At 39.2% G+C, this 22,888-nt stretch overlaps 3 protein-coding genes across 5 annotated transcripts in view; 2 read left to right on the forward strand and 1 right to left on the reverse strand.

The window, feature by feature from the left end:
• Positions 1 to 149: 149 nt before the first annotated feature.
• Positions 150 to 840, reverse strand: gngt1 (guanine nucleotide binding protein (G protein), gamma transducing activity polypeptide 1). The gene is made up of 3 exons (XM_020631733.3): positions 715 to 840; positions 517 to 615; positions 150 to 289 (listed from the first exon to the last, which is right to left on the reverse strand). The coding sequence occupies exons 2-3, from the start codon at positions 610 to 612 to the stop codon at positions 164 to 166; spliced, it is 222 nt and encodes a 73-aa protein (XP_020487389.1). The 5' UTR covers positions 613 to 615; positions 715 to 840; the 3' UTR covers positions 150 to 163.
• A 1,046-nt stretch (positions 841 to 1,886) lies between these two features.
• tfpi2 (tissue factor pathway inhibitor 2) lies at positions 1,887 to 4,022 on the forward strand. Its single transcript, XM_020631712.3, has 5 exons — positions 1,887 to 2,046; positions 2,234 to 2,404; positions 2,634 to 2,813; positions 3,174 to 3,347; positions 3,556 to 4,022. Exons 1-5 carry the CDS (start codon positions 1,974 to 1,976, stop codon positions 3,636 to 3,638), a joined length of 681 nt encoding a protein of 226 aa, XP_020487368.2. The 5' UTR covers positions 1,887 to 1,973; the 3' UTR covers positions 3,639 to 4,022.
• An 8,247-nt stretch (positions 4,023 to 12,269) lies between these two features.
• calcr (calcitonin receptor) overlaps positions 12,270 to 22,888 on the forward strand; it is a 63,064-nt gene continuing 52,445 nt past the window's right edge. Inside the window, exons 1-2 of one of the 3 annotated variants that reach the window (XM_065948228.1) lie at positions 12,271 to 12,476; positions 12,606 to 12,704. The gene's annotated coding sequence lies outside the window, so the exon portion shown is untranslated. Of the gene's footprint in view, positions 12,705 to 22,888 lie in introns of all 3 variants that reach the window. The other 2 variants (XM_020631701.3, XM_065948229.1) reach the window with 2 other exon arrangements.

Below are 22,888 nucleotides of genomic sequence, written 5' to 3' on the forward strand. Positions count from 1 at the left end.
GATGGGGACTCATATACATGGAACCCGTCAAGTTTTATTAACTCTGGCTTTGTTTTGTCCTTCTAGGCTTCTCCAGTCTGCAAATCTGTTTTATCAGGGGAGGGATAGTGTCCTTGGATGCTAATGTTTGAGGATTTGTTGTGAAAAGCTCCAAAGGTCTTGTCTAGCAGACGACACAGCCACCTTTCTCCTTGAAGGGGTTTTTGTCCTCTGGCATGCCTTTGACCAGGATGTCCTCCTCCACCCCGGCCTGGATGTAGTCCTTAATTTCCTCGCAACATTTAGATGTCTAAAGGGGTCAGGAAAAGGTGTTTCAGGACTTATCCCGCCATATAAACCAGATAAGAATGGTTTAATTGGTCATTTTTAATAAAACATTTGCATAAATACACTAAGACAGGTGGGAAAATAGCTTTAAATGGATAAAAGTTGAGAGAAATTATGTATTCCTTGCTATTTCTAAAGTGATAAAGTTCAAAAAAATCCAGCAGTATATTGTATTGTAATAAAACTTACCAACCACCTCTCAAGCTTTACTTCAGTTTTCAGTTGAGTCACTTCCATCTGAGCCTTGTCCTTGTCCGTCAAGTCATCGACGTTTATGACCGGCATTCTCTGTCAAAAAAATAGAAACATTCAGGTTTTAATTTTAAGACTTAAACATGTGAAACATCAAATAGTTATTATTTATTGAAAGAAAAAAAGTACACTCACGAATGTTTACAGGGAGCAGACCTTCCCCCCTGAAGTTCTGTTGAAGAATCCTTCTCCCGGTCCCCTCAATCTGGGTTATAAAGTAATCTGTATAAACAATCCTAATCTGCTAATCTGATTAAAACAGATTAGCAGATGTGTGATCACGCCCCAATTTAAAAATAGAAAAGTGAACTATAGGTGTCCGTTTCACTTCTTTTACATTACATGTAAAAACAAGAAGCTGTATTTGATGTGTGTTATAGATTTAATTCATATTTTTGCACATTTAACTTTGCTTTTTCTTCTGCTAAGAAACGGGTTAGGGGGTGGCTCCTCATTTATAAGGTCACTTTGATAAGAGGGCTAATCTGTATTTAGCCTCCACGTGTCGAGATGGAGACACATCATTGTTCTTAACATGACTGCAGTTTTCAAAATACCATCCTATAGTCATAGCTTGAATAAAGCCTTGGGGTAGAGTTGTGCAGATATATACAAGGTAGGCCTATATCTTTATTTCTGTTTTTCTATTCAAGGTTTCAGTCTTAGATATCAGGACCTCGAGTGTTTTTCATTGACGCACTAGGCCACACTTCAGTTGCTGTTGGAGGTAGATGTGGTTATTAAGCAGAACAAAAGATAACAGACTACAAGGTTGGAAGTAAGTGACAGAGGATTCCAGTGAAAATGTGTGTAGGCCTTGTGTGTGTGCGTGTGTGTGTGTGTGTGTGTGTGTGTGTGTGTGTGTGTGTGTGTGCGTGCGTGCGTGCGTGCGTGTGTGTGTGTGTGTGTGATGGGAACTTGATGGATCAGCGAAATCAGATTAATGTTTCGCGAGTCTTCCACTGAAAAACAACACGGAAAAGTTTCAGTAATGCTTCTGGGTAACTTTTGGGATCTCTGATCATCGTCATCGTCATCATCACCATCATGGTGATGGCTGGTAAAAGCATTCGTTTGGCTCTCAGTGAAACGGAAGTCAACTTTCTCTCCTAATATTTTTGTTGGCTTGAAAGTGACCCTTAGTCATAGACATTATTACTGCAACGACCCTTTTGCGCAAGTAGGCTATTACAAATTAACAGCGACACTCTGATGTCACGAAGTGGTTCATCACCATGCTGATGGATTTACAATGTAGTATTGCAATGAGTCATTACATCCCCGCCCCTTGCCTTCTCCTGGGAAACTCTTTTCTTCTCTCTGCTATATAAGCTGGATCTGTCCGGGATGGTCTTCAGAGCGGAAAAAAAGCATTTGAAGAAAAAGTTTGAACAATGGAGTTTTGCACATTAGCGCTGCTCGCACTGTTTTCCTCTTTGTACAGCGCCTTGGCCCTGGCACCTAAAGGTAACATGCTGCTTTGAAGTCTCTTGATTTAACCGAACTTTTCAAACTTTAAAGTCGTAACTTATTGGCTAATCATGTGACCTCGGTCGCCAGAAACCTCTGCATTTTTCTTCTTATATGCTATATTCTCCCATGCTTTGTCTCTGGTGCCGTCTTCCTCCAGTAACAATATCTTTGCTGCTTTCAGGCGTGTGCCTTCTTCAAGTGGACGAGGGACCTTGCAGAGGAGATATTGAGCGCTATTACTACAACACTATCACCCAGAAGTGCGAGATTTTCTACTATGGAGGCTGCCAGGGGAATGCCAATAACTTCAAGAGCTTTCAGGAGTGCCAGAAAACCTGTTTCAGAATCCCAAGTAGGTTTTTCACTGTGATGAGCAAAGAGACGGTGACCTTGGACACCTCTCAAACCTACTGAAAGTGCACAGGGTGTGGTTTCACTCTTTGCATTAAAAAAAACAAAACAAAACAAAAAAAAAAAAACTACTATAGGCTTTTATTTTTTATTCTAGGCTTGTTAAAGTTCTGTGTGTTGGATGCTGTCCCGTCCCCCCTTAACTAAAATATTGTAATTCTTCTTCACAGAGATCCCCCAAATCTGCAGGTTTCCTAAAGAGGAGGGACCGTGCCGTGCCCTCTTCCACATGTACTTCTTCAACATGACCACCATGCAGTGTGAGCCCTTCTCTTATGGAGGCTGCATGGGCAATTCTAACCGATTCCAAGACCTCACATCCTGCATGGAGTACTGCAGTCCACGGAAAAGTTAGTATACAGTGATTTGATTGTGATGTGCTGCTGCTGAAGTGACGCTAACCAGCATCTCTGTGTGGCTGATTTACTCCAAAAGTTAGTCTGTTAAGTAGGAAGTAATAGAGTAGCCTATTCAAGCACAATTAAGTAGCTCTAAGAAGACACATCATGTGTAAATGAAGGCTTCATCGTGTCTTTGTAGGGATGCACATTGGCTAAAGTTACATCAGTCATGAGGAAATAATTAAACATCTAAGAAGGGAAAAAAACAGATTTCACTTTGAAAAAAAGCAATCAGAAAATCCTCTGATGTTTCTCCTCTTATGAATGGCTGCCTAATCTTGCTTTGTGTCTATTTTTTTTTTTTTTTAGCTATTCCCGTGCTCTGTCTGGACCAACTGGACAAAGGGAAGTGTTCAGCCTCCATTCCTCGTTATTACTACAACACAGCCACCAAAATGTGTGAGGAGTTCATCTACTCGGGCTGCGGAGGGACCAGCAACAACTTCGTCTCCCGGCAGAACTGCATGGACGTGTGTGTAAAAGGTGTGCGACTGGAGCATATGTGTGTTGACTATATAACTAAGAAGTTTGTAACAGTGGATGATCATTCATAAGCAGTCGGCTTGATTTAATGATAGTACTTAGTTTAGCAGTAAAAGCAGCATATTTGAGATACAGTTAGCTGATCTGGACAAAATGAAACGTGGTACCTAAATACTGATCCATTTTGATTTTGTTTTTGTTTTTACAGCTGCCAAAAAACACTCAATCCAAAGCAAAGGTCGTCGCAGGAGGAGGAGAAGAAATAATCTCATCACATTCTTGCAGGCGTAGACAGCTGACACAGGGTCTCAGGGATCTCACTTCGACAAAGCCTTCTTGGAAGCTATCATTCAATAAACTGACACGCTGTTTTTTTGCCAAAGCGTTAAGCAGATTTTTGTCTTGGTTGTTGTCACAGAAAGAGTTACTGGCACATACAAAAAGTTACACTGTATTCATACGTAATGCTCTATGAGCAGTTCAAAATGTGAGTTACCTTTATGTTTTTTTGACAAAGTTTTTACTACTGCACTAATGTTCCTGTGATTGTGTGTTTTTTATATAATGTGTGTGTTTTGTATAAGAAAAATGTTATGAAAGTGAAACTTTTTTAATTGCTCTGCTGAACATAAGAACATTTGTATAAAAACTGAAGAATAAAATATATCTATTACACTTTTTTTTGCACTTTTTTTCCTCTTATCATTATCTTATCAGAGTGTTTTGTGTCTATTGAAGATTTACCATATTTAAAATGGGTGAAATAGACCTTCTTAAACCACTGCAGTGTATGCATATAACCTTTAAGAGTGTCTTAACCAGAGCACAACAACACAGCAGGCCAAAGAAAAACAGGCTTGGCCAGTTCCTTCATTTTCTCTAAAGCACTTTCACTTTATCTCTGGGTGTATTCCATTCCTTACTAATGCTGCTGTCCTCCCGCCTTATCTGGTGAGACTTTGTGAGGCACTCAGGCCTATCTGGGCTGGCTCAGTGAGGCTTTGAATCAGGAAGGAAGTAATCATGGAGGCGCAAAAAGCTACATACTGTGGCAGCTTCATTAGGACGATACTGCATTTTAAAGAGGAGAGGAAACTGCAAAATGAGAAAACATGAGCTCCAACAATGTATGCAGCTATTACAAGGAAATTCTCCCAATTATTAGTACAAACTGCAACGCAGCCAGCACTCACATTTTCTCCAAAGCCAATTATCGAATAAGATTTTCTTTTATTTTTTGGTCAATACTACTTAGATTTCTCAGATAAGATGCGGCAGAGAAATCCAAAATCTCATCAAGAGAAAGATGCTATTAATCCAAAGTGTACTGGGTCTCTGGAATGTGACTGGTCTAAATATCTAATATATCTAATAATAGAAGAGTTGAAGCACTGTGTGATTTTTCCAGACAATAAATATTTATGGAAGATATCACAGGAAACTGCACGCCCAATCTGGCCTGGCTATAAATAGTAATAAAAGGTAATACATCCGTCTCTGCCCTCTGCTATGAGGGAACAAAAGCTAAATCATCTGCGAGATAGCAATATGAAAGAGGATGTAACAATGTGCACACAGCTTCTCGAAAGCAACATGCACTTCAAATCTATGATATGAGTGGTTTGGAGTAGCTTCCTGCTCTTTAAGGCAGACTTCCTTCATTGTCAGGGTATTTTTTATCAATAAAAATAGAAATGATAGCATATCTAATATGTATAGATAGCAGAGAAGATAAATATTCAACAAGGAACAAATTACCAACAAGCTACCTTACAGACTATTTAAACCACTAAAGTACATGATGAATGTTGCATACGGCACAAACAGACACACTGGTTAACTTTTAATTAGAACAAAGCTCTTAAGCAGACCATTAATAGGTGGCAATATGATACAGGCTGCAGGAGATTTGGTGAATAGTTCAGGGGGCTCAAGATGCAGCTCTGGTTATTTCATTAGCTGCAGCACATTAGGCAATGTCATTTTTCGCCCTTGTTCTTCGTGCTGATTAATGAGCGTTTACATTGAAACATGCTTCTCATTTTAAAAGAGATTTATTCCATGTACAAAGTCCATTTGTCAGATTGTAGGTGAGGTGATTTTACGAGTAGATTGTTTTTTAAGTAATGGTGGGCCTTTAGTCATTTTTTTAAGCCAGTAAACATCTGACTCTGTGAGGGAGTTTATTAATTCACTCTTAAAAAATTGCTGGATAGTGTTCTATTTTAACATTTCACTTCATACTATATATCATAAATCACTCAATATCTTTATCTGCATGGCATAGAGTGCTTTTAAGATGGCTCAACATATTGTAGATATAGTAGTAGGTGAAGGGGAGAATCTTAGACGCCTCCTGGTGGCAGAATAACATAGCAAACAACAACAAGTGCCTGCAATTATGGGGTTTAAGTAAAAGTGAATAGTGCTCTTTTAATATGTCATAATAAACTATTTACCTGTGTGTGTGTGTGTGTATATATATAATATAACTTGCAATTGAATTGCTTTTCGCTGCTTTTAAGAAACAAACTGCAGATGCAACAGATTCTGCAGCTACTTGTAGTTATATAGTTGAGCAAATTGGAGCGACCCACGCAATGCAGTGTTGACTCAGCAGCATTTATTCAACTACGGTCTGCTCCTGTAGGTGGATTATGTTGAAATGAGCACTAGTACCTGCTGCTTCAGAGTGCTCTCACATAAGCACTTATCACATATTATAAAAAAAATAATGATTTGGATGCTGCAACATCTTCTACAATCTACATGTTTCTTCTCTCTTTTCATACACAACTAACTCATTTAGTTTACACAATTTACGTAAGTCTGATACTATAGATGGATAGGCATGATTTGAATTTCCAAAAGACAAGAAAAATATATATTAAACGGATTTACACTAATTTTTTCTTGAGACTGTTTTAATGTGCCAGTGAATGAAAGTAAAAGAAATGGAATGCATCATGTCTATTTGTGATATTAGAAACAAAAGAACAACCTTATAGATATTTTACTTTGTTATTTCTTACTCCCTTAATATAACCAGACGTCATCATTTAGGTTTATGTATGTTGGTCCACCAAGTGGTGTTAAATCTTTACTTACTGGCTTTACTGGTGAACGTTATATAACTCACAGTTAAAACCAAAGAAGGACATACTCTGCATCCATAGACTAATCCATAGACCTCTGGTCCCCTTAGATTAATCTTGTTGCTGATTACAACTTTGTCTTTTTTTATATATATATACCTGACTCAGAAAGAAACTGCACACAGTAACTGGCCAAAGAAGTATCAAACAGCCTTAAAAAGCTGTATTTAAGTTTCAGAAAAATCACCTCAGGGCTGTCAGAGCTTGGTCTGTTTTTACAGTCGACCCATTTTTCTTGGAGGCTTCCCTGTCCTGACCTGACATGGCATCAGTTTCCCCAACATCCATCACCCCATGTTAGGGAAAGTAGAACACATCAGCCTCCCTCCTCTTTCCTCTTTATCCTGAGATTGATGCGTCTGCTGATGAGAATCCAGGCTGCCGAACACATGTAGCTGTTGTATAATTAAACAAGTCAAACATCTCCACACTTCTGCTTCTGGAAGCTTTTGCAGCTTTTCAATTGATTCCTGGAAATGCCAACAAGAGGAGATTAAAATGGAGATGTGTGTTGCCTGTGCATGTGCAGCTAGTAGAGGTCTACAGTCATTACCTTCCCTGCTTCTAAATATTGCTGTAATTACCCTGCCTTTGCTCCGGTAGCGGGGCAGCAATTGATTTTTCAGGTGAATGTAACACTTTCTATGACAGCAGGGGTCTTTCCAATTGTGCAAGGCTAAGGAATCAATTTAACATATTATTGACAGATTCCCTCCCACAGCTCACAGAGCTTTACTTTCACAACCACACGGTGCTTTTGTTGTTTGAGAATACTATCTTTTCCTCTGCACATGACGCATTGCTGTAAATAAAATGTTCTGCTTTCACCCTGCTGCTAATGTGCCACAAAGCCTTTTCATCAAGTTCAGGAAGATTAAAAGTGATTCAAGCAGAACAAACAAATGCAGATGCCTATTTTTCCCCTAAGCCAGATGATAACATTTATCTTCCAATTTGAAAAAAAAAAACACTCAAAAGAAAAATAAAGATATTCAGTCCGAGCAGCAGATTCTTCTTCTTCTTCTTCTTCTTCTCCTCATGTACACTTCAATTACAAGCTTCCCAGAGGTTGAAGACTTGATATCCAGCTTCTGTTCAGCAGTGCTCTGCAGACTCAGCATCTTAAAAACACATTGTGAGGATTGAATTTGCAGCTCAATAATAGTTTTTTTTAATACATATTAAATTTAGGAAAGCTGACCCGCCACATGCTGCCCATGAGAGGGATGCACAAGAGAAATGAAAATTCACTGAGTAAGCATATTGTATGCAAAGTAGAGGTGAGAAACAGATTATCTATGTGAGACCTGCTGCAACCTAAACTGGATATGTTGGTGGAAGCTGAGCAAGGCTATAAGAAAATATTTACAGAACTAAGTGAAAAATAGATTTATTAGAACTGCACATCTGTATCTAGTTATTTAAGATATCCGGGTTTGGAAAAGTATCTATTAGTTAGTCTGACAAATTTCTTAGCAGCTAAGCAGCTAAATGGACTTCAGCCATTATCAGTCATATTTAAATCTGCTCCTACTGTGACATGTCAAAATGTTGAAGGTTTAAAAAATGTAAGATGTGTACTTACAGACGAACTTTCTACCAATTTAGGTTAAAAAAGTGAAAACAGCTACAAACAGAAAACACTGCTGATATCGAAATCTGGCCACAGATTCTTCAGTATTAAGCAGAATCTTGATGTGCACGATGCACTTTTTGCATGTGCTGAATAGGTTGTTAAAAATTACTATAATATCAGTAATTAACTTGCTAGCTTAAATCTGTGCAGCTACATATCTTGTAGATGCTGAACATCTTTTTTTTTATTTATTAATATGGAGACATATTCATACTGTTGTAGCTCTGCTGTGCTCTCCATCATCTCCAGAGGGAAATGTCTTGCACTGCAGTGGCTACATGATCTTTTGAGCTTCTGGCTCCTATTTGAGTCAGAGCTAATCTTTTTTTTCCTGAAAGAATTAGAAGAATTAAACCAAAAAGCCCTTCAAAAGGTGCTTTAACTCCTCTAGCTAAGTGATACTATATCTGCACATAACTACACTACGCGGGACCACTGTCCGACAGTCTTTTCAAATGTTGTAAATCAGAACAAATTAAACAAAGTGGTAAAATAAAGTCCATTGGTTACAACAGCTTCATTTTGTATGATGATTTTTTTTTTTATTAAATAAAAATATGAATACAATTACATTGTACAGTTTGTTCTTTCCTGCAGCAAATAAGAACTAGAATAATGATGTCATGGCCAAGGTCAATTTACTTGACAATGACACATTTCCTGATACACATCTTGCAGCTTACAGTACCATCAGACATTAATGAAACAATATCAAAGACAAACACAAAATTAATCCATAAAAAATGTCAAAATTTGATCTCAGAAAGCACCTCTTGATGACTTTGCCCACCCTCATTGTGTGATTTTCTGCAACATTTCAGTGTTGCACCTGTTTGAACCAAATCACTGGAAATACTGATGAGAAATTCAGCAGTTATTGTTGAAAATAAATGAAACCAATCATTCCCTAGTTAGAAATGGTTTCTCACATGCTTCTGATCTCTTTTATTCAGCGTAATTAGCTGACAGTATTAAACCACCACAGCTAACACTTGCTTCAGCCTCAGTTATCTTTGCTCTGGTTTTCTGTATTTCTAAGAAATACAACTGAATTCCTTGAGAGAATGTGACGCTCTAAACCCTGTGGATGATCTAAACCAAACTGCAAGATGGAGTCACATGGCAATCATTATTCTCTAGATTCACATCACAGCATGACCCACAAAAATGGGCAAAGAAAAATGGCGTCCCTCCAGCTCCAGCTCTATTTTGTTCATTCATCCACCACCTTTATCACCACGACTCACCATAATGAGGGGATTCTGGGAAAATGGCCTCACGTTTTCATAGAATTGTCCTTTAACCGCAGCATCATCTACAGCGCAGCTTCAAATGTGATCAGTCGAAGCGGGAACTCTTCCAGTAGGGATTTGTAAGGCCACTATTATAATGTGTTATAAATATGCAGCTACATGGCAAACACTGACTTGTCTGTGTGAATATGGGGATTTGTCTTACAATACCGTCAGGGATACATCTAAAGACAAGTGATAGAAGGATGTGTTGTCAAATAGGGACCATGCCCTGGAGAACAAGATTTTTATGGTTGGTGTTTAAGGTTGGGTGTATTTATTGTCCGCAGTAGTGGTCTTAATAATAAAGTGTGTTTATGTGTGCACCTGTTTGAAATGAGTGGTAAAGATGGGGTGGACAATTTCGGAGAAACAGAAAGTGTAAACAACTGGAGTATCCAACTGGAGAAATATAAAAAGCACTTCAACAAAACGCAAGAACGTGCACGTTGCAGACAATCATAAAGGAATACTCCTTATAAGGGGAACAGTGTTTTTTAGTAATTGTAGCTGAAACAACAATTGTAGCTGAAACAACCTTTCTCTAACATTCTTCTGCAATTTCTGTAGCTTGCTAGCTTGAGCTCTCCAAAGACTCAGCTTCTGTACAACGAGTGCACGATCAGAGTGTTTCAGGTGGGTGAGTATAGTTACTGGACAAGCAGGTAAGCCATCCAATCATATTGTTTGCCCCAACGATCTGATATATTATTGGCTTTCCAAAGATATGGCAATGAGAACAGATTGTTGCTAATGAGTATTTGATTTTGTGCTTGCTCTTGTGATGTAAGAAGAAATAAATTATAAAAAAAACAATGCTTCCAAAATAACCTGAAAGAGTGATGATATGATACAACATAAAGTAAAAAAAACTTTGGGAGAAAATACAACTAAAAAAGGAGTTCAAAAGTATACCTGAACCACAATCAGTGTTCAACCAAATGAAAAGACAATTGTGTTTGGGGTTTTTTAACATTCAAAGGGAGTTTGCTGTTATGCGTTCCACAGCGAGGGTGTTCCACAGTTAAGGGCCACGAGCCAGAAAGCAGCCAACCAGTTTTCCTATGGGACACTTAAAGAACTTCTAAAGACAGGCAGTGAGAGATCTGAGAGTTTGTGTTGGGACACACAATGAAAGGCAATCACACATACATGGAAGTACTAGATTATGTAAGAAAAAATAATTCTAAAAGTAAAATAATTTTAGAATCAATGCTGAAAAATACAGGGAGGCATTGCAATAATATGAGTATGGGGTAATATGATCCTGGTCACTGTGTGTGTTGGTGGAGCTCCTGGTAACAACCTGTACAGGGATCAAAAGATTCAGCTACCTTAATAGTATTATCTGTAATAGCGTTATTGAGTTAATAGCCTAATTAGGTCAACGTTTTTCTAAACTCGTTAAAACGTCTTAGATTATCTTTAAATTTACTTCATTTACTACGCCATATACTGTAGCAAACAACAATGATGCCGTGCTGTGTATCATCGGCATAAAGTTAGATCACACATTTTGGTGACTGATTATGATGCACAGAAAGAGCATGCACGGAGCAGAGACCAACCCTGGGACAAGTAGTAGTGAAACAAGTCTAGCACATGGGCCAGATGAGCCCAAACTTTTCCCCAGACCTTTGCATGTCATCCATGGTATCAAATGCAACTAATTTTTATCTAATTTTCAAGGGTACCAGGAGGGAGATATTTGAAATTAGATGCAGATTTATACTCTCTTTTTTATCATCAGAGCAGGCAATTTTGAATTTTTGTTTTTGAAGGCATTCAACAATTTCTAGACACATAATGATCTGCGTATATCATTGAGGTCAAACAAATGTGTTGAGTACTTTTCCATTCATTTGCAAGGCTGATATCTAAAAGATATTTTACATGCAGCATTGTTCAGATGCTGTAACCTGATAGCTTCTTCTTCTCTCTGTTGTTGGAATAACGGGGTGACTGGAAATGTTGCTGGATGGCCCATGTGAGGAGGACCAGATGATGTTGTTGCTGGTGCATTGCAAGTGTTACGCCACCTGTTGACCATGCAGCAGCGTAACTCACCGAGACATCAATAGTTAACCTGCATGTGTAGCATGTCACCTCTGTGCTAGCTTGCCTCATGTGCATGCTGTGTAATAGAAAACCAAGAGTCTACAACTCCTCAGTTAACCTTTAACATTCAAAGATATATACAAAACTTATATTGTTATTGTGATGTCAAAACTGAAAGTTAATCCAATATTATTTATAAATATTTAGGCTAATTATTGCTAGTTTTGAGGGGGTTTCTTTAGCAAAAATGTGTAGGTGTAGGCTAATTTTAAGGATTTGGGTATTTTTTTAATTAAATTGAACTTTGAGTTTAAAATAAAAATAGGCTACCACACAAGTGTATGTGTCCTTAAAACATTTTTCAATGGCTTCTTTATCCCAAAAAGATGTCACGTGCAAATGTCATCGCATGACTTTTGCACTATTGTCTGTGAACTAGTGTTTGGTGATAAAAGCCTATACATCACCTTAAACGTATTGTGAATTTGCATAGATCCTCTTTATTTGAAGCCTGTGCTGTTAGTTAGGCTATACAAAATATGTCAAATAGAAAGAAACCCTAGGTGTTGTGAAAACATCATCTTTAACTTGCAAGCCTCACATTCAAGACAGAACGTAATCCTTTAAGGTAATTTAAGTCATGAAAAACAATCTGTGGCCACCCAAATCCAAACAGACATGCACTGTACCACATCATAGAATTTCTCATCATGATGTTTGTTTAAAAGCCGGTGTCCAAACCCTCGCGCACACACGCGCAGGAGAGGCTCCCTCTCCTCGCTGTGTGTGCCTGCAGCACACAGACACACTGAAGATAAGGCGAGGAGGAGCTCAGCCACCACACGCTCGTCCGCGTAAAAGGGAGGCTGTTAGACGCACTTGGATTACCGGGCAGTCAACTGTCACCGCTCATAGCAGCTGCAGACCGGCGCCCTGCCCGGCGCTCCTCTCCGCGCGCACCGTCGGTCATTAAATCCTCTCATAAAAGGTATTTACCTGGACAAAGCCGTGGCAGTAGAAGCGTTTGATTGATTTTTATTTTGGGTTTATCTCCGTGGATGCAAGATTTAAAAAAAAAAAAAAAAAAAAAAAGTTTTATTGACACGGTGTTAAATAGGAGCGCAGAAGCAGGGAGTCAGTCTCCGAGGAAGGACGTCCAAGCTCCTCTGAACCTCCTCTACATCTGTTTCTCTTGCAAAAATTCTACTGAAGTAAGGTATGGCTCCGACTGAAATGATCCTTTTGAACTTCTTCAAGTCTTATGCTGGAAGATGTGTTAATATGTGTCAGCTGCGATGATAATTTTCTCACTTGTCAATCACTTTAAATCCCAATTTGCATCTTTTAAGTCACGTTTTTCGGGATGATGAGGGAGAATCCCATTTTCTTTGCAATGCATGACCGTGACTGTTGACGCAATATGAATTGGATTTTCATTTCCCCGTTTATAATGCTGCTAAAGGGATTTATTACTGCATGCAGATTGAATGCAAACACCAGCTTGCCCAAGAAAAGGAAAAAAAAAAAAATGTAGAGTATGAGTCATACTCATGTTGTGCTGCCTGTGATGCTCTATTTATAAGACTGACAAACTCCAGCTAAGGCTGAAGGGAGTTTTCATTAGATTTAAATTGTAATGATAGCATGCTTTATCCCCATGCAGAAAGTCTTATTTTGTGCTTTTGTAAGATTTTCCTGGAGTAATTGGAAAATGCAATGATTCATTGGGGATTTAGTATAGGTTAATGCTCAGGAGTGACAGAAATGAATTCGGAAGATTAGATCCTCCCAGTGAATGAATGCACATTTACAAAGGTACTTTAAATAGTCGTGTTCAAACTGCGCACATAAGGCAGCGTTGAGGATCTTCTTTCCGGCCAAGGAGATGTGAAGCTGTGTGTTTCAGATGAATCCTTTTACATCACACAAACTAAACACACTCAGGAATTACACTTCGACACAAGATACACAAACGCACCCGTAGAGGCTCCTGCTTCTCTTAAGATGATTACATAGCAGTTAAATGGAGAGGCATCTGTATATGACCTGAAATAAACATCATTGTACAACACACATTAGAAGAACAATCACACAGTACACACTTCACAAAAGTAGACTCGTATAGATTAAAGGTCAATGCATGCAACCTTTCTGCACTTCCACTATTAATCAAACTGCCAAACAAAAAGAGCACGGCGGCGTCTGTTCACAGGGTTAGAATAAAGATGCTTTTTGCTTTGTTCCAAGAAAAAGCTGTCATCTTCATATGAAATATATTTCCACGAGCCATATCCACCCCAGAAAGGGCTTCGTCTCTTCCCTCTTTCGCCTGAGAATTTTTGACACCACTTTTTTAAAACCACCCCTTGTGCATTTACGCTCACATTGATTATATTAACAAATTCATGGAAAATAAGCATTCCTTCATGCACCCACTTTTCCAGACCCACAGGCCGGAAACAAAATAATCCAAAATTACCAGCAAATGCTGCGTGCGTGCATCAGCTCACTCTCCAGTTGTGGCAGAAAGCGAGCAGAACGTGAAGTGCAATGGCTTGAAGATGTCTGCGGCTATATTGGGATCCTTCTTTTGGGGATTCCTTTGAGTTTACGTAAGCCTGTTTAAAGGAATGGCTTGTGTCATCTGGGGTTTTTATAGGGGCAATGGGAGTGAAGTGACTTCAGTGAGCTGATATGACTGAGAGGAATAAGAGCTTTTCTGCACATTCAAAAATACATAAACTGCGCAATACAGATGGAAGCGAGAAAAGGAATAGACATGCGAACAGGCTGTCGAAGAAGGAAATGGAGACAGAAAGAGCAGAGAATGAGAACGACAGAAGATACTACGTTTAGACACATAGGCTTGGATATGTACAGCACCCTGCAGTGAGCCGAGCCTGTCTGTCTGCTCTCTGAGTCTGGGAGATAAGTTTGTCATTCATCATCCCACATGCTGTCTGTGCTTTCTGTCTGTCTGTTTGTCTGGCTGCCCCTCAGTCTGGACAGAAACGGGCGAGCGAGCAAGCGGCAAATATGCTCACTTTGAAAGGACAGGAGTAAGAGAAAAAAAAAAGAGCAAGAAAGAGGGAGCAAAAGAAAGGTCTGCTTGAAAAGATTAAAATGGAAAAGATGCCAAATACGCAAAAATGTGTCCACTGTAGGTTATGTATAAGTAGCCAAAGTGATGAGGATGCATGTGGTATATTTGCACTGTTGTGTGTTGTTTGAGACTATAACACTCCTATATTTGTTGTGGGAAACGAACATTAACACACTGCACACATTTAAATACACTGCCATACATATTGCAACACACAGCTTAGCTATCTGTCCCTTTCGCTCTCATGCACACATCATGTAATTGAGTCCATCACTCAGGGAAGGTCGGTAGAATATCCACTGCCTGTTGTTATTCTTCAATATTAATCAGGCTAATGCCCCATGTTTTATTCAGAGGTACATGGAATGACCCACAATGTCAACCTATCGTCTATCCACCAAGGTACTGTAATCACGGACCGGACAATGCTCAGTTTACAGAGGACTTACATTGATATTTATCCTGCTGCTCCCTGCACGGAGCAAATCAGAGAAATCATGTGATTTAGCATGATTATGGTGTAGATTTGCAGAAGTGGAAAAGACCTTATCTTTGACCCTGAGCTGCCTTTTACCACTTTGACCATGTGGACGATTTTGCTGTCACGTAGTTAACCCCTTCAATGGCTGTCTTGCAAACGTTTAGGGAAACCAGGCTAAATATTCTGAGAAAATATATTTTATATCCCATACTAGCAAGCCATACATCAGGGTGTGGTTTCACCTTTTCAGTTGCATAATAAATACTTCTTTGCAGTGAGATCCAAAGGTCAGGAATTTCTTCTTAAATTCACACAGCGGTGTACAGCTGGGTCTGTGTAAACTGATGCAGACATTTAAAAAGCAGCAAGAGACACAGAAGTCGACATCTCTTAAACTATTAGGTAAGCTGGACTTGGTTTAGGATGCTGTTAAAGTTAAGTGCTGCAATATGTGCAGCACAACTGTAGCCATTCTCCGCCTCTCTAACATATTGGCTCTCAGTTCTGTGCACGAGTCAAATGAGCCTTAGTGGCAAACTTTCTGGACTGACAAGGGGATCTGATGTTGCCAAATTCAATTTCACAGTCATCTGTTGCAGTTATCTCTGTACTGTAAAGCTGTTTACTGAATGCAGGTGGTAAGATGAGGAGCTTTAGAGAAATAAGAGCAGAAAACATCTGAGGTGATTTATGACAGAACTCACGAGAGACCGAAGGAAAGAGACACGTGAATCTAAAATGATTACAGTGTGGTTGGTTATTTATCACAGAGTAATACACTTGCTTTAAAAAAATGCTGCACGCACAGCGCTTTATATAGTGAGCAGAAGCATCGATAGGTGGTGCTAGAATAGAGTGAATGGCTCATGGTGTGTGTGTGTGTGTGTGTGTGTGTGTGTGTGTGTGTGTGTGTGTGTGTGTGTGTGTGTGTGTGTGTGTGCGTGCGCGCGTTGAATTTTTTGACTTGAAAATGCCATTCTGTATCATTCTGTCCAGTGCTATCTTCCCACCTTAATTACTTGAATTCAATTTGCAACATTGAGGCTCAAACGTGATCCCGTGTTTCCATGATCGATCGAATGTTCTCCTTCTGACAGTTTGACGGTTTATTAGCAGAGCCAATAATCGTGCTGTGCCATAGCAGCTCTTTATTATCTGTAGCCCACAGTGTTCACCTTTTAAGTGTACCTTAAGGTCAGAAAAATACGATCATGTGTTATGAAAAATAAAAGCCATTTTCAGCAGTGACATAATGTGTCAAATTGTAAATGAGCTCATTAGGGATAAGAATTTAAGAAAAATGACTGTTTAAATTGCCTTCTTACAGCTGTTAAAATTAGTTATGAGATGAGATTTTAATTTCAATTCTATTCTCCGGGATAGTTTCTACATTTCCTCCAGGTTAATAAAGACAGCTATTATAATTTGAAGCATCCAAAATCCTCGTTTTAGGCTGCCTCTAACAAGCTAACAATTACTCTACTAAATGTTTTTGCTAGCAGCAAACTCAAAAGCTCTTGACAAATCAAATAGGAAGCATATAGGCCTACATTGAGACGTAAAGCAGCAGCTACAAGTTGGAAACTGTATATTGTAATTCATTGATAGAGCCTTGATGAATTTGGGTTTCTCTTACACGAAAAGGAACAAACATGTCCATGTGAAGGATCCATTAGCATGCTAATGTCAATTTGCTTGTGTTTCTTATTGTCTATTTTTTTCTTTTATACTCGCTAGTGTTTGCTATTCATTAAAATAAGCTCTTTGTTTTATTCTCCTTTTCTTACTTGGCAACTTCCACTGTACACTTTTGTTTATGTGCTGGTGTTTTTTTCTCTCTTTCCCACAAACTCACTTCTTCTCCATCGTGTCCTCGCCTCATTCTCCGTCTGTCTTGTTTCTTTTCCTCCTTGTTGAGTTTATCAGGGGGCTGGGCCGACATGGCAACCTGCTTCTTCGTACTTGTTTTCATTTTCTCTGTCTCTGTCTGTCTCCCTCTCTGTCCTCTCACTCTTTGTCCTTCACAGTTAATTGCATTCTCAGTCTCTCTCAGTCTCGCTTCCGTCCTCTCACCTTCAGGTCTAAATCTTTTCACTTTTTCCCTTCCGTGTTTGGTTGGAAAATACTTCCTGCGAGGGTTTCCTGTGCCGAAGTGACAACCCCTGATATCTTTCTGTTGCTTGGGGAGACACATGGTCACAGGGCGAGCTTTATGCAAGGTCTCTGACACAGAGGGGTCACACTGACAGCTTGTCCTCAAAAGATCCTTTACAATGTTGAAGCTGGTCTTGTTGAAAAATGCCAAGTCCAACATTTTAGAGCTACAAAATAGAGTATTCGATCGCTCATATTGTTTGTAATCTATACTACAGAATAAAGTCTCCTTATGTGTGTGGTTCCAAAGGATCTTTGACGATGCTTACCTGCCAGGTGTCCAGATTCTCAATCCAGATATGTTTGTCCTTTATTTGCCAGAAACACTGACATTTAGTGTGACGTGCTGGAATATTTTTCTTGTTCCTTTTCTCATAAATTTGCACTCTCTTATGGCACTAATGCATCTGTCAACTTTCGACCGATAGTGATCTTTTGATTAATGTGAACAAGAAGACTTACAGTAACATGACAACCATAAAAACAAGAGAAGACAAATGAAGAGATTGTGTAATAATTGTGGGATACACACAGATTTGCCTGCTTCTAGAGTTTAGATCAGAAGATTGATGCCCCTTTCACATTGATAGTGTATAACAGGAGCTACATACTGTATTAAGCTGAGCTAAGAGCAAAGGTCAGGGATGGAGCTTGCCTGGACCTGTCAGAAGATAACAACATTCACTGTTATAGCCCATCTGAAGCTATTTCTTGGCCAGGAGCAGATTCATTGTTGCTAAATCATTGCGCACTGCCAAGAAAATAGCATAACATTAAAAAAAACCCTGTTTTTAGACAGTATTACGTAATACGTTAAACAAATGAAATACAAAATGTTAGATAGAAAGCAGTAAAGGGGCTGGTAGGCTTTTGTTTGTTTCAGCGGAACAGAAATAGGCTAGCTTTAGCCCAACCCCTGGTCTCTAGTAGCCTATTTCTAAGCTAAGCTAACCCTTTGCTAGCTACAGTTTCATTCATGTTAGAGAGTTTAATAGAATGTCTTATTTGTCAAGAGCACATAAGCTTGTTTCCAAAAAGGTTCAATAGCATTCTACTATAGCATTGCAAAAATAATCTCTGAAATACCTTATTCGCAGTGACATTTTGTGTGATAACGTGACAGGATAAGGTTGCGTTTCAGCCAATTGAAACTCGGAAAGACACAATTGTAAAATGAAATGAATGAAATTACATGCCGGTATTTGTAAAGAGGATGTGATCTAGATATCTTTTTGGCGGCCCGGAGAAATAAGACCCCCTCTGAGGGACCCCTGCTGTTCACCATTGAAGTGTCTCTCTCTCATGGGGTCTGAAAGCGAAGCACAGTGTGGTTTGCGATAATTAATGTAGCTTACGTTTCCCTCCAAGGGCAGCTCTGTGTGTGCTGTGAGATACTGTTCATTCTGACTTACTGCAATATCCCTCGACTACCAGACCATTCATTGATTTCCTTTGCCTGCTGGCTCTTTTACATCCTGATTTTGGCTTTTATCTCATCTCCCTCTATGACTCACAGGGTCGACTACGATACCAGTTATAATCGCCACCAATTAAGGTCTCTGTGATTGATTGGTGTAAGCCAGGGGGAGAAGTTACGCTAACTTTGAAAGCTCTGGGGTCTCATTTATAACCATTGCGTACGCACAAAACGGGGTCTGACACTGATCACGCAAAGTCTGTGATCTATAAAAACAAACCTGACGGTAAAATGTGCGCACCGGTAAGCAAACTCTGACCCAGACGTACGTTCATTTTGGAGGCATGGGAAATTGGCGACACAGTCGGTGAAGTGGTGAATTGAAGCCTGCAGATACATATTGATGTCTCTTCCACATTTTATTTCACTAAATATCAAACTTTACTGACAGATCCACGTCGTCATAATCATTCAAACCGATGGTTTTATTTAGGCTATAATCACGCATGTAGTGAGCCGTTTCTGATAAGTAACTTTCATTATGACAATATATAAACATAAAATAAAAAAATAAAATAATAGTCTGCCACATATATATTGCATCAGCGCCGTCTCACCTTCATTATCCCGGACGGACCTCAGAGGACCGGACTTGTACACTGATGTAGAGTTAAAAATTAGATTAACACAGAGACCATAGAGCCACCAGTTTTTATTAATATCTTTCAATATTATGCATTTATCATCAAGTGTGATTTTAGTTTTAATAAAGATGCCTGCGTCAAGACGCACAGAGCGCAGAGACACGGCGATGGCTTCACACATTTCGCCTCCTCCACTCAGCACATCTTCATCAGCTGCACGTATTTATTCTGTAAATGATTCAAGTGTGGACATTAAGTCGGGGCATCTCTGACAGGATCATTAGGTCTATCCTCATAATTAGTCACAGAGCAGACAGAGTTTCCCACGAAAGAAAGGGGCCAACAATCAAACGTTATTGTTCGTTGATCAAACTTTTGATTAATAATATCATACAGTGAGGGAGACCGCTGACTGACGTGAGCACTGACAATATGAAGAAGTCAGTGTGGGTCCCGTTAACATGTAAACATTGCAGATATACTTGTGCGTAATGATGAGCGGCGTATGTTTTGGCACATAGGACAGGGTGAATGCAGCAGCCATGTGGTGTCATTCTCTGATTTTTCTTCAGTTTGTGATCCTCCTGCTGCATTAAACTACTGATATTTCCATTTTATCCTTCACTTCAATCACAAACTCCTCCGTTTCTGGGTCAGAAAGTTTTGTTTCTTTGTCTAAACTTCTGGGATCCAGCGCTGGAAACCTTTGATCTGCCCCCTCGTTTGTATGCATTTTCATTCACGAGCTGCTTTGCATCGACCGTTTATGGTTGACTGTGGGCGTGTAGAGGGCGGAACATGGGACTAATCTACCTGCGCACATTACTAGGTGGATCGTGATTTATAAAGGGAACATTGTGTGCAGGTGTGCGTACGAACAGTTTTATAAATCTGAATCATTTTGTGCGCACGCCATTTCCAGGTTTTTGGCGCACGTACATTTTTAGTATGGATTCTACGCACTCTTTTATAAATGAGACCCCTGGACAGTGATTTCCTCCTCATTCTAACAGTTTTTTTTTGTTGGTTGGTCTCTGGGTTAAGCAATTTTCTCTGGGAATAAGGTGGTGCACTTTAAGTTTAATGCGACCTTCATGGTGTTAAAAAAGCAGAGGCATGTGAATATTTATTTCCAGAATCTTTGTCATCAAAGAGGGCTCCTTGCGCTAATATACTCTATGCATAATGCTGGTAGTACTTCAAACATTGCCTTCTTTTCCGCCTGAGTAATGAGGTCTATAATCTTCGATGTTATTACACACCAATGTCCTTTTCTTCCGTTTGATCTACAACTGAATTCTTCCTAAAAGTAACTGATCTGATGTTGGATTTAGAGCAAGATATTGACATTAGCGAGTGAGAGCAGCGGGAAGAACTCCAACTTTTTTCTTCTGAGGATCTGAGAGGGCTTTAGGGGCTTCAAGAGTAGGCTTCAGGGGCTTGTTGAGCAAAGAGAAAGTGATGTGATGCACAACTGCTGTTTTCTTGGGAAGCTTTCTGCTCTCACACTCTGCCATTTCTCCCTCGTGTCAGTTCATCATTTGTCTATATCGCTCCTAATGATAATTGAATGCTTATAGTGTTTTCCCATTTTTTCTTCCTCGCTCTTTCTCTCCTCTTTTAATTTCTTTACATTTTGACCCCTTGGGGGACGATATTAAAGGACCGAGAGAAGGCTCGAGCTGTTATTTTTAATTATCCTGCTGGCTGCTCTTGTGTATTAGTGATAACAGCACCCATCTCTCTCACTCTGCCTTGTCTGCTTCCCTGTCTGTTTACAGCTTGTAGCACCCAGACACATCCCGATCCCTGACCCAATGGAGCATGTTAGGAACACTGTGCCCAGAAGGGAATTGTGGTTAATGCCTTTCAGCCAAGTCCAGCCAAAATACTTCTTTAATTGGTTTCCCATAGCCCTCAGCTGCAGTGTGCTTCCTCTGCAACGGCACACTGATGCACGTGGGTGTTAGCGAAACAGGACGGAAGGCATATACTAATGGGATCTTTGTCCATTTCTTGTTGTGATCCTCAAGCATAAGACCGACACAATCTGGGGCCTATTCTGTTTTTCTTTTTCTGCATATTTGATCATATCTGTAGGAATATTGTTGAGTTTGAATCTTCAGTGGAAAAGTCTGCAGTCTCAAGTTTGATTAAGGATGTTGTGGCTTTTACATATTAGAGGTTATGTCAATTATTTGGTTATCTCCCACCCTTATGGTCTTGGTGACTGAAAAAATATTAGCAGTCTTTTGAAAACCGTATTTAAAGTGGAAAAGAGAGCAAAGGCTTCGAGGCAGAGGCCTCCCGAGAAAAGGGTCTACTCTCACAGCGATAATTGAAGGCATACTGTGAAAGAATGTGTGTATTATTTTTTTATTTTATCTCAGGAATTGGAAGAAAAGCAAGGTTATCTTTTAGATGTGAATTATGATCTGCAGATGGGTTGAGGATTGGCGAGAGGCGTACAGTCAGTCACTCAGATGACAGTGCAGGCCATCTGTCTCCATCTTTCTTTATTCACAGCTCGCTCTATGCATCTCCATGGGAATGTTTCAAGTCCATGCAAATTTCACATGCTAATGTATGAGTGTTTATTTTAAAGCAACACTTGAAAGTAGCTTTATAGAAAAAAAGGCTGTTGAAATGGGACCTTTAGTTCTCATAAAAGTAATCCTTTACTCATTTGTATAAATAAGAATGTATAAAATATCACATGAATTGAGAAATCTCAATCTACCATAATAACGTTTCAGTTACATCTTGTATTTGTGTTTATAAAGTTTAAATTGTTGTATTGTTGTATTTCTTCTATTAGAAAATGTGTGACTCCTTGGTTGTAATCAATGTTTAGCTTCATTAGGATTTATCATTGTGAGCTTTTTTGTGTTGAAAGCCTGTCGTGTTTGATTTAAACAAAATATGTAAATCTTGTAAATGTAATTATAAAACAGCTCTTATTGTAGTATTCTGTCTCTTGTGATATAGCTTCTTATAGCTTCTAATCTTATATCTATCTAATTATTTTCAAATCATGTTGAAATTTCTCATATCGAACGGCCCCTACTTATTATTACATTTATACTTTAAATCCTTTATAATTAACAACAGTTGAAAATTTAGCTGTTCAAACACTGGGTAAGACTGACATGGAGTTAAAAGCTCTCTACTTAAAGGAAAAGAAAAAAAAACAGCGGAGTCTTTGGAAAAAAAAAAGAAAACAGAATTTTACCGACATGGTTAGTAAGTAAATAACAATTAAGCTCTTAATCAGTCAGTCAGTCAATAACAGTGACATTGTTTTGCATAAAGCAGTGTGGTGTTAGAAGCACTTAGTTTGTACTCACGTCTTAATGCTGAACTTCATTTCGATGGTGCTAATGGATTATTATGAGGCGGAGTGTGATAGTAACGGTGCAGAGCATCAGGCGCATCAGTGTACATCCATCCTCTGATTAGTTAATAGTGGGACAATTTGCAGTGCTGCCCAGACTTCCTGGGCTCTAAATGGCTGCCATGAGCACAGCACAGATAATGGTAATGGTATCAGACGGAGAGTAAATGGGAGACTCTCGTCACCTCTGTGAATATACGTGTCTGT

This window comes from Labrus bergylta, chromosome 19 (genome assembly GCF_963930695.1).
Source record: "Labrus bergylta chromosome 19, fLabBer1.1, whole genome shotgun sequence".
Lineage (NCBI taxonomy): Eukaryota > Metazoa > Chordata > Actinopteri > Labriformes > Labridae > Labrus > Labrus bergylta.

Coding starts and splice junctions, on each gene's coding strand:
- gngt1 (XM_020631733.3), bottom strand. CDS start 612: ATGCCGGTCATAAACGTCGATGACTTGACGGACAAGGACAAGGCTCAG. Junction 290..516: donor TAAAGCTTGAGAGGTGGTTG/GTAAGTTTTATT, acceptor TGACCCCTTTAG/ACATCTAAATGTTGCGAGGA.
- tfpi2 (XM_020631712.3), top strand. CDS start 1,974: ATGGAGTTTTGCACATTAGCGCTGCTCGCACTGTTTTCCTCTTTGTAC. Junction 2,814..3,173: donor GTACTGCAGTCCACGGAAAA/GTTAGTATACAG, acceptor TTTTTTTTTTAG/CTATTCCCGTGCTCTGTCTG. Junction 3,348..3,555: donor CATGGACGTGTGTGTAAAAG/GTGTGCGACTGG, acceptor TTGTTTTTACAG/CTGCCAAAAAACACTCAATC.